The sequence below is a fragment of the Camelus ferus genome, chromosome X (genome assembly GCF_009834535.1).
Source record: "Camelus ferus isolate YT-003-E chromosome X, BCGSAC_Cfer_1.0, whole genome shotgun sequence".
In the NCBI taxonomy this organism is placed as follows: domain Eukaryota; kingdom Metazoa; phylum Chordata; class Mammalia; order Artiodactyla; family Camelidae; genus Camelus; species Camelus ferus.
This window is the reverse complement of record NC_045732.1, coordinates 90952979-90969271: the sequence shown is the minus strand read 5'-3', so window position 1 is coordinate 90969271 and position 16293 is coordinate 90952979. Positions and strand designations below refer to the sequence as shown.

Here is a 16293-nt window from a genome sequence, read left to right as displayed (position 1 = left end):
AAGTAAAAATTAAAAAGATAATAGAAAATAGAACAGAGGAAAAAAAGATTGAAAAAAAATAAGAGTGGGTGTTCTCGTTGAGACTGTGCATTCTTACTGATTTTATCGAGAAGTCTTTCTGTCTTCGCCCTGTTTTGCAAACTCAGCTTGCTGTTTCCAGAGGCCCTCTGTTGGTGCCTTTCTCTGTGCTTCTCCCAGTTACTGTCGGTAAGCTGATCACGCCCTCTCCCAGCACCGCAGTCAGGCCAGGAAGGCAGGTGGCCACCCCCCCCATCTCCTGGCACTCAGTACCTCTCTGTTCTGTGCAGCTGCCCACTCCGCCTTGGATCCACACTCCGTAGATGGGCTTGGGGAAGACTGCGGATCAGCCCCGCCCCTGTTTTCTGCCAAAACTCAGCTCATTGTTTGTCTTGGCAGTGTGGGTTCTCTGAGGCACTATGGCGGAAGGATCCTATCTGCCTCGGGCTGTAAACAAGTCACCATCTGGCCTTTGAGGCTGCTAAGCCCTTAGGTGCAGATTCAGGTTTTGCCCCCCACCCCTGCCTGGGTTCTAAGCACCAGAGTATATGGCAGCTGTGCTTGAGCCCCATCTCTCTTCACCAGAAAATCTTCCACAGGTTTTCAGAGTTGGGGGTATGCACCCTTCCCCGCAGGGTACATCAGCCATGTTGTTTTATGGAGGGTCCAGGTTGTTCTGCCCTATGCACCCACAACCATGGTGCACAGCACCCTGCAGTCCCCTGGGGCTGCCTCAATGCAGCTGCCCCAGTCCTCTGCCCAGCTCAGGCAGCCTGGACTGGCCCCCAGCTGCTGGCTCGCATCTCGGGCTGGGTGTCACAGGGACCCTCTGTGCCCATTTAACTTAGTTCTGTAGGTCAAGGAGTGCTCCGTACAGACCCAAACCTTGGAGGCTCCTCCTCTGTACTGTTGGCCTCTCCGTTGGAGAAGGGGAGACCCAGTGAACGAGTGCTGTTTCTCCTTTGCCACTCCCTCCCCGCGGGACCAGTCCCGCACTGTTTTGCCTTTTCTTTTTCTTTTTTCCTTTTCTCCTACCAGATTTTTGGTGTCTTTGTCTTTTGAAGAGGGTGATGTTCTGTCGGAGTTCCACAGGTGCTCTGGCTTGCTGAGTGGGTCCATGGATGTGAGTTTTGGTGTATTTGTGGGAGAGGGTGAGCTACAAGTGTCCTTCTACTCTGCCATCTTGGCCCCCAGGCTAGTATCTTCTTAAACATATTTTTCCTAACATATTGATAAATGTATTAATGCTATGTTGGAATGCCCAGGGCACTGTTTTATTCAACATTTTTATCAAATGACCTTAATAAAAACCCAGAAGACAAATTTTGGTGACACAAAGAAAGTAAGAAGTGCTTCAATAAAGTTTTGGATACCATAATTAGAATTTAAAAAGATCTCAAATGGAAGGGAACTCCTAACCAAAACGAACAAGAAAAAGCATTACTTAGCAAATGGTAAAGCTGATCCTCCTGGTTAAAAAGAAATCAGCTTTACAGTTACAGGAAGTGGACTAACTGGCTTGAGAGTAGTTTGTGTGGAAAAATCAGGGCTAATGGCCTTAGATTCTTGCTAAGCATAATACTACTAAAAATAGCTGGCTATCCTAGGATGACTTAGTACAAGAATGCTGCCACAATCTATACTCTCTCCGTGCTGGACATTGGTCATCCCATGCTTTCAGAGGGGTGTCTGGTTCAAAGGGCCACTCTCCAAGAGGATGCTGGGAAAAAATCAAGAATATTCTCAGGAGTAGTTCTGGGTTTTTGATTGAGATGTCTTAGAACTAACTATATCAGCTAAGTTGAGATGGAAGGACCACAGAATGCTTAACTTGAAGAAAAATACTCTGTGAAGTTAATGTCATTAATGAGTTTCTATGGTAATATCAAATTCCACACAGGGAATGAACAGATTCCTGGGATGTGAGATGCTCAGTGGTAAAACCAAGAAAGTCTAGGACAAACCAGGATGAATGTTTACCTTATGCTATGCTTTGGCCACACTTATGTGCTATCTATTCAGCAGTTAAATTTGTTCCTGTCTTAGAGCCTTCCCTCTCTTTGAAACTCTTTTCCCCTAAATTTTCACATAGTTCCTTTCTGTCCTTTTGCTCTCAATTCAAACATCACCTTCCTTGAAAGCAAATGTGTATAACAATTTTGTTCCACCACTCTCTTTCATATCACCCTGTTTTCATTTCTTCATAACAGATATTACTATCTGAATTGCATTATTTGGTACTTCTTATTATCACTATCACCCCCAATAGAATATAAGTTAAATAAGAGGGGAAGCCTTGTCTCTTTTTGTTCATTGCCATATCTTCAGCAACTCTAACAGAACTGGACACATAGTATGAACTTAATAAATATTTGTTGAATGGATAAATGAATGAATTATTCTACCTGACCATGAAGCCTAGATTGAAGTCTCCCATACACACACCAAGAAGCTCTGAGAAAATATCCACAAGATAAGTAAACTCCAGTACCTGATAAACTTTCAGATTAGGCCACATAGATCAGTATGCTATGGGGATATGTCTTGTAGAATCTGATTATAAGGCAGGAAAGTTGCTGTCAATTAGGCCTTATGAGATTGCTATGTAAGTACTGTCTACACCCAGAAGAGCTGAATCTGGGCAGTTTGCATGCTCTGGGCTGTGCCCTTGAAGTGAAAAATGTCTGTTTTCATCTTAAATCTCTTGTGATTCTCTGGTCAAATTATCATCAGAGCCTTTAAGAACTTTGAAATTAGAAGATTCAGAGAAAAAGATATCTATGGCCTCACAATCAACTTTCCTTTTAGAAATATTGGCCATAGACTTTCTTTCTATTAAGAACTCCCAGATGATATGGTCATTTTCTCCAAAGATTCCGGTCCATTCCATCACAATTAAGACCATAGCATCATTTCACCTCAATGTTTCTTTGCCTTCTGAGAAATGAAATTGTCAGCAAGGCAAATCCCAAATTTATCAGATGCCCTGCTTTTAGCAGACTGAGACTTCCATCAGATGCCTGGACAGCTGAAGCTTTCCATTCCTACTGTAGCTTGCCATGTCCTTTGTGAAATATTTCATTGATGGCCTGCAATTTATCCCAATTTGTATGCTATTACAAATGTTCACCAACTTATTCTCCTTCATATTTTGTGGATTTCCACATAGGTTTAATATATTTTTTAATATACAGGTGTGAGAAGATCCCTTAGAATCACAAAGAAAATTCTTCAGGAATAAGTATCTCACATAGGCAGAACCTTACCATTAACCTCTGTGGAAGAAATGACCACAAAAGCCGACTATGAAGTGACTTTCTGGCTGAAAGTCTTCCTCTTCCATTGTCTTTCTCCAGAGCACTGCTCTATCAGGGGACACATTTTTAGTACCAAGAAACTGACAAGTAAAAATTTCAGGAAAAAAAATTATTCAGGGTCAGATAGCCAAAAACAGATAGTATGATTAAATGCAGTGTAAAAATACCTGAATGGGAGAATCCGTTTAGTGAAAGTGACATCAAGAGCTTTTATTTAAGCAAGCATCTTTCAAGAGTTTTCTCTGTGCAAGGTAGAGTTCCAGAGAAAACGGAGATGACTCAGATATGGTCGCTAAATCCAGGAGCTTATAGCTTCTAAAATGTGTACTCAGCCTTACTTCCATTATAAAGGGTCAGAGTACTTAAAGTTAAAAAAACTAAATAAAAATAAACTTGATCTAATCTCTGTTGAACTCATAACTGTACTTGGGAGAGAACTGAATTGACAAACATAGCCTATCATTTGCAGGACCCAACAAATACAAAAGTTAAGTTACACAGTCATACTATGATGTACATCTTAATCTCCAAAATTCCTCAATGTAAATTCTTCATAGCACTACCTGAACATTTAACTTGCTAGCAGAAAATAAAGTAAATGAAGAACTTCCCAGAAAGAAGAAAGTATCTCCTTGAGGGAAAAGAGCCCTGATTCCCCACCACCACAATATTTACTGACTGGAATTGTTGCTATAAGGAACACTCAGTGAAATGCTCATTAACCAAGTTAGGAGGAAAGTTAACATTATTTTAATGAGCTAAATACAGCAGATGTCTCCTCCTCCTTCTTTCTTTTCTTTCTCCCTATTTGCATTAGGCAACTTAATTACAAAGCAAGAATATCTCCTAAGTCCCCAAGGTGGAAACTGTTCTTCAAGACTGAGGTTGCAAATTCTTAAACCACCACAAGATTATCCAAATTTCCAAAGTCCCTTCTTGTATTTAAACTGTAGCTTCTTTTAATACTACCTAAATATTTTTTGTCTGTAAGTAGATTATACATTTTTGGCAAACACCAGTATTTTAAAAATGACTCAATGTATTCAGAAAGGACATCTCTTCAATTTATTTTTATGTGGCTGGGAACAAAGTAACAGAATTTTGGACACCTCAAGAAGAAATATCATTTTAATATTTGTACAGGCAAAGAAAAACTGCATGTCGTGAACTGGTATAATATTATCATTATTATTATTATCATTATTATTATTATGTTAGAAAATGAGTTTTTTATTGTTTTTTAAGCACCAGCCTTTCATGGTAGCCTTATTATAAGCCACCTTTGTGTAAATAGAAGAAAAAGATATTTAACAAGTAGAAATAAATGTGCATGATTCACCAGCACAGTTAACTCAAGATTTTCCAGCCTTATAACCACAACTGATAGAAAGATTTATTACCACAGCTGCTTGTATTAAACTTCTTTTCCTTGCAGTTGAAGGGATCAAATTTCTTCTTGGAGATTAGTCATTTGTGGGGGTGTTGCCAACTGCAAAATGCTTCTGTTATGAATGAGATGCACTTCCCTGTTGCTGTCCTCCAGCCCTAAGTCAGTGAGTAATTTTCATCTCTTTATATGTCTTTTCCCGCCTACTGTCAGGAACAAATTTTAATGACTTGCACAGTCAAACTTTCTCTTAGTTGTTACTCAAACCAAAAACTTCAGATGGTATTGTTTCTGGTAATGTGAAAACCTCACAAGGGAAGGTAGGATGAAATGACAGTTTGGCACATCTTCACAAGGATGAAATCCAAGCTGAAGGAAAAGTCTACATGGGGTGTGAACGTGGGAAGAGAGCTAAAATATCTGGGGTGCTATAATTGTGCCAGGTACTGTGCTAGGTTCTTTATAAAAATAATCTCATCTAATTCTTGAAACAATCCTGGGAGAGGTTAGTTGATATTCCCATTTCATGTATGAGGAAATTGAATTTCTCAAGACTGTGCAGCTTATTCATGGCTGAAACAGAATTTAGACTTGAATCCAGCTGACTCCCTCGCTTTGTTTGTTTTTCAGTAATCTGCCTTTTGAGTACGAAGAATTACCTAATTATATACAGCACTAATATAACTATACAGTAAGGAGAGATTTGATTCTGTGTCTAAATAAGAAAATCTTAAAGCCAAAAGAGACTTCAACGGGTCATCTCTTTCACTCCCTACTGAAATCATATAAAACTGACAGGGCTTTTTCTTTTTTTTCTTTCTTTCTTTTTTTTTTTTTTTTAACACTTCTGAAAACGTATTCCAAAATTTCTATTGTACCTCTTCATAATTTCTGGTAACTGTTGTCTTCATGAAATCCTTTTATCTAATAAGATTTTCCCATCACCCTTTAAGCTCTTGTTTGGAACTATATGGAGATAGTAGGATCTTCACATTGTAAGCTGCTGTCATTTGAAAATAGATACCAGGATAATTGAACAGAGTGAGATTTCAGTAAATCCACCAGTTGCTTGGTTTTTTCCATGTCATTTTGGCTAGTGATGTCTTTCTATTGAACTGACTCATAGCTTTAGCTACATGTACACTTTCTAATTTACCATGCGTAGGTGGTTTTAATATGACATATAAGAACAACAGCAACAAAAATATTGAAATGCAGAGAACTATTTCGAGCATTCACAACTGGTCCATTGAGCTTAAACATAAAAAATATTATGTGCTAATTGGTGAACCAACTTAAATAAAGCTATTATCGAGCATTTTTGCTGGGGTGATGTGGCATATTTGTTTTTGGTTTTTTTTTTTTTTTTTTTTTGGTCAAGAATAAAGTTAATCATATAGCCATGCTCCTTTATGAGAGCAATAATTCTGTTTAACCCAACGTACATGATTTTCTTACTTGATCAGTTATAAATAACCCTAATGGGAATCTAACAGTTCAAATAACTGAACCATCCTCTCCTGATCATGTAAGTTTCTACCAGACAGAAAAGAGAACCTGTATTTCCACCATTGGATACTTGAACAGCTGACCCTAACTCAGTAAAACAAATGACATAATAATCAGAGCTTCAGAACATGAACTCTAACAGGCTATGGAGATGCTACTCCTCTTATTTCCTCATGTAGGTGACATTATGTTTTGTCTTCTTTCCCAGTACCTGAGACAACTAAATGGGCAGTCTAAAAAGAGACAATGTTTCTGAGGTGACTGAATTCATACTTGTTGGATTTTCCCAACAGCCTCAAATCCAGGCTGCCTTCTTCCTGGGACTGCTGTTTTTCTACCTGGTCACAATGTTTGGGAACAGCCTTATTGTTGTTGGGGTGAGATGGGATTCTCGACTTCACACCCCCATGTATTTTTTTCTCATTAATTTATCCTTCCTTGATATCTGTTATTCTACCAGCTGGGAGCCATATGCGTTGGCCCAGTGCTTCAGGGACTTCCCCACCATTTCCTATACCAGCTGTTATGCCCAGATGACCAAATCTCTCTTTCTAGGGATGACAGAGTGTATCTTCCTTGCTATCATGGCTTATGACAGGTTTGTTGCAATCTCCAATCCCCTGCGTTACACCATCATTATGAACAATCGGGTTTGCATACAGTTGGCCTTAGGAACCTGGGCCAGTGCTTTTTTAGTAGCAGTCACACCAATCACTGCAATCCCTGCTCGTTATTGTGGGCACAATACCATCAACCATTTCTTCTGTGAGATCCAGGCCCTGCTGAAGCTTGTCTGCTCAGACACCCCTGTCAGTCTAATTCTGGATCTGATTATCAGTGTGTTTACACTGCCCCTGCTCTTCACCTTCATCCTCATCTCCTATACTCGCATTGTGGTTGCCGTACTGAAAATCCACTCTGCAGAAGCCAGGCTCAAAGCTTTCTCCACCTGTGGATCCCAACTGACTGTGGTCACCATATTTTATGGGACAGCCATCTACATGTACCTGAAACCTCAGTCAAAAGAATATCAAGAAGACAAGGTCATGTCAATATTTCATGGAGCAGTTACTCTCATGTTAAATCCCCTCATTTACACCCTGAGAAATAAGGATGTAAAAGTTGCACTTAGGAAGTTAGCTAAAGGAAAGGAAAAATCCTAATGGTTCTCCTGAAGCCTCTCCAATGTGCAAGAAAAAAAATTAAAATTTGGTTCTCAAAATTTTAGTTTACATTTTAAAAACAAACAACAACAAAAACCTTAGTGAGCATTCTTTCCGTGGTCACCACTAGGCACCCACTAACAAGTCTACCATGAATGTTAACGTTTTATCAAGCCACATTAAGAGCTAAAGCCATGAATGTGCATAAAATAGTTCACAAAGAGAATAATAGCAGTAAGTATGTAAAGGTGAAGGTTATGGCCATAGTAGCCCATTAGGGAGAAGTTCTTTCCTGGAGTATAAACCACAAAATTTTTGCAACCAAATATCTTTTTATTTCGCACACAAGGCAGATAAAATCCATATATAAGGCAGTACTCATGCAACCATAGTATGGCATTTGCTCCTCATATCACATTTTATAGGTGTCTGATCCAGTTCGAACCTAATGGACAAATGACCCTTCAATTCCCACCTTTAGGTGATAACATCTCATGGCAAGAAGTATCTTTTGTATGTAAAACACTTTATCATTTTAAAAGTGTTTTTAAATAAGTTATCCTAGTTTATACTTATAATTTCTTATTTTAAAGTAGTTTGCATATTATATGTATTAGTAAATCTTTCTCAACCAACATTTGTTTCTACAAATATTAAATTTCTATCATATCAATTTCTTATAAAGATGTCTAAACTGAAATTGTTATTCTTTTGCCTTCTCCTATTTTCCTGCTTTCTCTTCCATGATGTGCCTCTGGCCATTTCTACTCCCACTTCTCATACACATTCATGAACTGTAACATTTCTGCTCTACCCAAGAGTCTTCATGGCCAAGATTGTTATTATTTGTCTCCTTTTCGCCAATATAATAAGATGCCATATGGACTTTCTATTGTTGACAGCCAACATTTATTTTACACTTTGTATTGTGGTAACTTATTGATTCTTTTTCTCATCTTAACTTTGATTGACTCCAGAAACCTTCTGCCATAGCACATTCAGAAGGCAATTATGTCTTGCTTCTAAAATTTCCTTTATTCCCAGAGCCTTGTCTTGGGCAGATGACTATTTGGTGACAATATTGTCTATCCTTGGCCTTTTTCTTCACTTTCTGAAGGCTGATTGCTTTGAAGGAATATTATCTGAGAAATTATATATATACATATAATATAATTAGATATATTATATTTAATATACTATATAAATTAATAAATTAAAGATTTAATAAAATACAAATAAAATTAATAAGTATATAAATTATATACAATGTAAAATATATTATAAAGATATAGTATAGTGTGTATGTAATTATATTCTGTACTGTACTTTGTTGGTGGTACCATATATATAATTGAAGCTATTTGGATTGTGGGCAATGGAGTCAGAAAGCTTGGGTTCAAATTTAAGCTCTACTGTTTATTAGCTGTGGCATCTTTTGCAAATAACTGCTCTGTGCATCAAGTTCCCTACCCATAAAATAAAGATAGTAATAGTACCCTTTCATTGTTCTGTTGGAAAAATTAAATTGATAATCAATTTAAAGTTCTTAGAGCAGCTCCTGGCACATAGTAAGCATTCAATAAGTGTTAGATATTATTGCTATTTTCTAAAAGCTTACAAATACTCCTAGTCTTTGTTTTCTAAAATCAATTTCCTTTATGCATCATCCTCCCCAAAGTATACAATGGGGAGCCTTACCAGCCCATTCTCTAATTTTAGAAACACAATAATATCATATTTGCCTTTGGCTCTCACTTTTATGGCTTTACTCTTAATCTGGTTGACTCCTTTTCCAGTTCCTCTGACCTATGCTTGATATATTTTAAGTAGAGACAGCCTCAAACTTAGGAATGAGTTATGTCCAAAATTTAACTCATAAGTCATCAGCTTGGAACTCAGAGCACATTTTCTCCACTGAGACCGAGTAACAAAATTCCAAGGGCACCTCACCAACACCTATTTAGGTCATCATTCTATCACTAATGATTCTAAAGGCCTTAGGAGTATTTTCCAAAAAAAAAAAAAGGCTTTAGGAGTATTTTCTAAAGTATGTTTATTGTAAGATAGGTTTTGAGCTACCATTTGGATTTTAAAAGCACAGGCACCATTAGATGGCATTAGTGATCAAAAAAAAAAATCTGCCATGAGGATCTGCGTAACCTTCCTCATTGCCCGAGTGTATGCGGAAATCTCCACAAGATGTATGAGTGGGACTCAGGGAGCTTATCTAGGACCAAAAAAGTAGTAACTGGCTTCTATGTGTGAGTCATGCACAATTCAAAGGACTGCTACCGCTTTCTTCATTTCTTTTTATGTTATTGCTGATGTTGGATGAATTGGCAACACAAAGCCTCAGGTTATTCATTCCATAAAGATTTTTAAAGTGGCTACTGTATGTTAGGGATACAAATCCAAGTAAGTCATTTTCTTGCCTTTGAGAGGCTCATATCAGAGTTGGGGAGTAAAGAAGCACAGTGAAGTGCTACAGATACTATGATCCATATTTGTACAAGTTACAGAGACCAGTTCTAACTGGTCAGTTAGAAAATCTTTAACAAAGGAGATGACACCTTTGGTAGAGTCTTGAGAGAGGAATAGTTTGTCAGTTGGGTAAGGGAGGACAATTTTAGTAGATGTAGTGTGAACAAATACAGAGCTACAAAACCCAGTTTGCTGTACTTCCAGATACTGCCAATTCCATTCCCACAGCAGAGGGTGTGGAAAGTGTTTTGGCAATATATAAAACTTGAGAAGAAAGCAGCAGGCCAGATTATGGGAAGATTGCTATGCTATATTAAGGAGCTTTCATTTTATTTATTCTATGGGTCAGCCTGAAGGGCCAAATCCAGCTCTTGGCTTGTACAGCCCATGAGCTAAGAAAGGTTTTCAAATTTTGAATGGGTGTTTTAAAAAAAAGAAGAAGACTATTTGACAAAAACTACATGTGGCCTGTAAAGCCTAAAACATTTACTACCTGACCCTTTACAGAAAAAAAAAAAAATGTGCTGAGCCTTGCTACAGAAGGTGGGTAACTACTGTAAAGATTTTTGAGCAGATCAGCAACGTGTTCAGAATTACGTTTTTAAAAGCTAACTTTTATGACAAATGTGTAAAATTGATTGAAGAGATAGAAGATTGGACATAGGGCCAATTAAGAGGCTGTTAAGAATCGTCTGAGACCTGACGCAGACCCAAACTAAGGGTATGGCAATAGGGATTTGGAAGAAATTTGGGTCATTAGAACATCCCTTCCTTTTTCACTTTTACATGCAATTTCATTCATATTCAACATGCATTTTCTCAGAAGCAGGATCTTTAGCACAAATATAGTAAGGGGTGTCAGGGTCGGGTGATCTCATCCGCAACATTTCTTTCCCAACATTCAATGAGCACAGAGAAATGTGAAGACAGTAGAGTCCAAAGTCACATAGTTGTGTTTTATTCATATATTACAACTCTTTCTCTGACTCAGAGTAGCTTTGTATTGCATATAAAATTGCATTTTGTTCAAACAAAATGTGTTTATTTAAAGATAATAAATATCCTCCAGCTTCTTGCATGATCTCTGAAGTTCACTGATCACCGGTCACACATTTAGACATACTGTTGCATCTCATGCATCATGAATAGTGCCACCATGAGCCTTAATAAAAAGATTTCCAAAAATGGTGTTTAGTAATGTCAGTGACTCCCAGCTTCTAAGTTTTTCTTTGCTCAAATATCATTAACCCTCCTTGTTTTATCATATTGGTCATTTCCTTCTTATCTCATATATCATAGAAACCCACAGATATAATCATTTTGCAGTATATACATGTATAAAATCACTACGTTGTACACCTTGAACTTACACTCAGTTATGTATCAATTATATTTCAATAAAGATGAGGGGAAAAGAAAGAAACCCACAGCTAAATATTTGCTCAGCCCATGCAAAAAAGCCCTAGAATAATAATACCTAAATTTTGTTCAAGATATGTTCACAAATATTGTTTCATTTCAGCTTCACAACAATGTGAAGTCACTTTACAGATGACAAATTCCAGGATCTGGAAAGATTTGCCCAAGGTAAAAGTAGAATTAAGTAGAAGTAGAATTAACCCATCTCTGACCCCAAAGCTTGTAGATTTTCCATTATACTGCATCCATAAGGCAACAGATTCAGATTTTCTCATCAACATCTTGTTCATGATGCTCACTCACACTGAGCTGTGAAGTCTGTTGCTGAGTCACTCTTATTTGCTGCTTGTTTTTTCATACCCCCCATATTAGCCTATATCTTTTCCTGCATTACAGCTCCATAAAGGATTCTCATAATGGACTTAAAGTCATCTTAACCTACCTGTCTATAATCTCTCAAACACATGACAACCTTCTCTTCATGCACGTGAGAAAATGTCAGTAGCCTTGTTTGCCTTTGCTTTGTCCCTGTATTACCCAGACTCTCTGTCTATTGCAGATATTTGTCATTTGCCCTTTAATTTTCCCTATTTCTGTTCTAATTTCTTTATTTTTTTCTGTGCTCTCCATTAGTTTGTTCTAATATTGAAAATATCTATTTTTTCTCTTCAAAGCATTTGGCTCCATTTCTTTCCTTGAGAGCTTTCTTCAAATTATTTTTTCATTTGTACCTATCCTCTCTGACAGCTTGAAATGAAAGCTTGGCTTCTCTCCCCTTGACCATTCCTCATCATTTTCAATGCCTTCTCTTGCTTATATGGATTTGCTCATCTTACTTTTACCTCTGCCAAATTTCCAAGCTTTTATGAAATTAATTTCAGCTATTACCATTGCATGATCAGAAAAAGTGCTATCTTTCATTTTATATGTCAGACCTCTACTCTCTCTTGCATATAAATCTTGTCAACCCTACTGGATCATTTCCCTTTTATGTAAGCATATTGCAAAGTGTTAGCATATGCTTCCAAATAATCTTTCAAGTCTACATTTTTGTGCACAATTTTCTAAATATTCAGCTTCACTGGTCAATTTCCAATTATCTCTGGCCATTTTCCCTTTTCTAAGATGTAATTGAAATGCCCCTCCACTCCAAAACCACTCTACTTTATGAAGAATGAAGAAAGGGCACCACATCCTTAATTTATAAATCCAAGCTGTTCTCCTCCCCAGTTGACATCCTTGATCATGCCCTCCAATTCATATCTTCCATCTTTCAAACATTTGCAATATGATATTTTACCAAAAATCCTCCCTCTGTTGTAGTCTCTTCTTCTTTTTCAATAAGAACATCAAACAAAGCCATGTCATATGAATAATGAACAGGTACTATAAGCAAACAACAGTATGTTATGGATATAAAGAAAACAGATAAATTATTTGTGAGTAAGAAGAAATGTGGTTTATTTCTTTAACACAGAAGAATTTGAGCTGCGTTTGGAAACATAGATAGCATTTAATAGCATGAGATATAATCATATTCCAAATGGCAGGAAAAAATGTGCAGAAGGGTAAATGCATGTCATAGGATGTATTTTCGGAATGTCTAGTTCCTATGGGCTAAAGGAAGGGCTGACTTGTAATAGAAAGTGATAGCCAGAGAAAGGATAGCATAGTGGGGGAAAAAAACTTGAACATGCTTACAGGATAAGGGGAAAGAGTCAGTATAAAAGGAATGTGAAGTGTTAACACAAAACAAAGAAAATTCTTTTATTCTAGAGCGATGAAAGGAAATGAAATACAGATCACTAGTAGAAGAATTTTTCTTGGGCATAATGAGGAGTCCTTTCCACTGAGGCAAGAGGGAAGGAGTCAGTATTGAGATAAATATATACCTCTTTGTAAGAGGAAGGCATAGGAAGTTTATGAGTTCTATCCTGCTGACTTCTATTTTCTGGAGTAGTAGGGAGGTCAAGTACTGAGAGTTTAAGTAGAAGTGATGAAGGAGAGGATAGGGGAGGCTCAAGGAGGTTCCAGTAAGCTATTGTGGGGAATGAAGGAGAGAGCAGTCTAGGAAAACATCAGATTATCATGACATGGAGCTTCAAAGTGAGCTTGAAAGCCATAAATATGTAGAAGCATAAATCCACATAGTTGTGAGATATTTGCACTATTTAACAGTTTAAGTGTAAGAAAGTATAACCTGGATAAGGCCTATATGTAGGAAAAGAGTTTAATTCAGGTGAAATTGGGATGGGGATGAATCCCAATGTCACAAGAGAGTATGCTGTGCTTGAAAAACCGCAGGAGTTTGCTATGGCTGAAAACATAGTATCTGAGGCTGAAAAAGTTAATCAGGGACCTAATAATTGATGTTCTCATATTCCTTTGGCAATGGAGATCCATTGAATGATTTTGAGCATGAGAATGACTCAATCAGACTTGTGTTTTGAAAACATCACTAGGGAATATCTGCAGAGGGTGGATTGGGAAGAGAGACTGGAGGCAAAGTTGCCATTTAAGAGGTTATTTCAATAGTACAAATGAGAAGACCTGCAAAGAAGTGGGCACAGAGAAGAGGAAATGAATTAGAGAACTACAGAGGCATTTGTTTGAGGGTAGATTTGGGAAAACTTGGTGAATAAATGGGATTTTAGTTTATTTGAATTGTATTTCTTCCTACAGATCTTTCTTCATTACTCCACTCTAGCTGATAAGCAATCCTGCCTCTGGTAGAAGCCAAAAGAAAAAAAGTTTAGGACTAAATGCATCTGAAGCTTACAGTGTATTATTGAAATTTGAGCAGTCTAATGGAAAAAGCATAGGCTTTGGAGTCAGACAGTCCTAGGTTCTAAACCCAGGTCTGCCACTTAACATCTGCATGATTTGGCATGGTTAACTTCACTGAGACTTAGTTTCTCCCTCTAGAAAATGAGGATCATTTCTATTTTCCAGAGCTATAGTGATATTTAAAATGAAATACTGAAAAATGTATAGAAGGTAGGTGGCTTGAACACTTCTTGGTATGTAGTAAATGTTCAATAAATTGTAGCTAATTCTGTGTCCATTATTTTTGATACTATTCTATCTTTGTTGTTATCTCAGTATTCATGTAGTCCTTTTTTCAAGTTCTGCTGTCTCTTCCAGGGCTAGTTTCATAGTGTCACAACCTGCTCCTGTCTTCTTTACACTGAAGTCATACATACATTATACATACATATATACATACATTATAAATAGATGACTCCTCAGATATCACTAAATAAGCCATTGTGTTTTAAGCACCATACATGTTTCAGGTCACATGGTATGGAGAACCCTCCCTGCCTCTAGTTCACCAATGAGCCAGCTGGCTCCAGATTCACACCAACAGCAGAGGCTGTCCTTGAAATCAGATTGTATTTGGCTCACAGATAAAACCATACCACACAAAAATGCCATCTCAAATCATGTGTTTAATGGTTGTTACCATATCATATGTACAAATAAACCTCATATAATTCTATATTTCATGTATGAATATGTTATATTGGTATTCTCTCAGTCATGCCTCACATAGAAATACCTGAAAAAGTACAAACTGGAAGAAGCCCTTCAAATCCCATCACTTAAGGAGCTCCTCCAAAAGCAAAATCATAGCAGCTAAGACCCCTCTAACTGCATCACGGGCAGCTGTCCCTGAAATAATATCTGCCAAATTGGGTGGCTGCCCACAGAGACTGCCCTTCAAATAACCTTTGGTATGTGGCTATGTCTCTAGTTACACCCTGTGAATGACGGAAATCCTGCCATATAATGGCTTTCCTTGCATTACACATGTACAGACATAATCAAAATAGCTTACTGTTTCCTTCTAAATAAGTCCAGTATGTTTCCTTTAACAGAAGTAGCACATTTGCAGTTCTTTCCTTGGCAATCTATTGAGTTGTTGCTCAAAGGGATAATATTTCCAGGACTAGGGTTCAACTTTAAGTGATAACCTGAGTTAGGCACACAGAACAGCTTGTGAATGAAAGGAGATTAAAATGAGAGGAATTTTCCAAAATTTCCCTTCAGCATTAGCCCTAAAGCCCTAAATTAATAAGACCTCCAATGAGACTTTATTGGGCACTTTTAACAATGTTGTCAATCAGATAGTCTAGAATATTCCCCTGCCCAAACTAGAAGTGGGCTCAATGGCATTCTCCATGCTTCTATTTCCCTTATTGTAGTGTGGAACCACTTGCCTAGAGCTGGAGCAAAATGGGGTTGTGAGAAGAAGAGAGAAAAGTGATCTATCAAATACTGGTCCTAATCTCATCTCACCCTCAAATATCCACAGGGCTGCTATCAGAGAGAGGAAAATCCACATGGTGGGGACCTTTAAAAAGTATGAAGAGTCTGCTTGGCTATGACAGAAGAAGCAATGGATTTTAAGTAACAAGTTAGGAATACTTGTTCAGGTAAAAGCAGGTAGACCTTCTGTTAGCCTAGAGATTTCAGGGACATTTATGACAACAGTTCCCAGTCACCTCACTATTTGAATAGCAGCTGACTGAATGTTTATGAGCTTTAAGAATAAAATATACTATACAGTGTAATCTTGTTTATCTATTCTACAATTTTGAAATCCCAATCTATCCCTTCCCACCCTCCACCAGCACAGGGAAATATACACAAAATGTTATGATAAGTCACAGAGAAAAAAATGTGACAATGAGTGTGTATATGTCCATGAATGACTGAAAAATTGTGCTGAACCCTGGAATTTGACACAACATTGTAAAGTGATTATACATCAATAAAAAATGTTAAAAAAAAAGAATAAAATATACTGTAATAAAATAATAAAATAATTAATTAATTGAGTAATAAAATAATTTTAATACATTCTGAGGCAAGAACAGGTAAGCTATGCCAAGGAATATCTTCACTCTAGTCTTAAGACGGTTTGTGCCACGTGCCCCCAGCACCTAGTGTTTCCTTGCCCTTGAGGTACATCTGGCCTCGACTATCATTGCCT

General features: G+C 37.5%; 1 protein-coding gene across 1 annotated transcript; it reads left to right on the top strand.

Annotated features, from left to right (window-relative positions):
• Positions 1-6455: 6455 nt before the first annotated feature.
• On the top strand, positions 6456-7394 carry LOC102523379 (olfactory receptor 13H1). Its single transcript, XM_006193871.2, has one exon. The coding sequence runs from the start codon at positions 6456-6458 to the stop codon at positions 7392-7394; it is 939 nt and encodes a 312-aa protein (XP_006193933.2).
• Positions 7395-16293: the final 8899 nt, after the last annotated feature.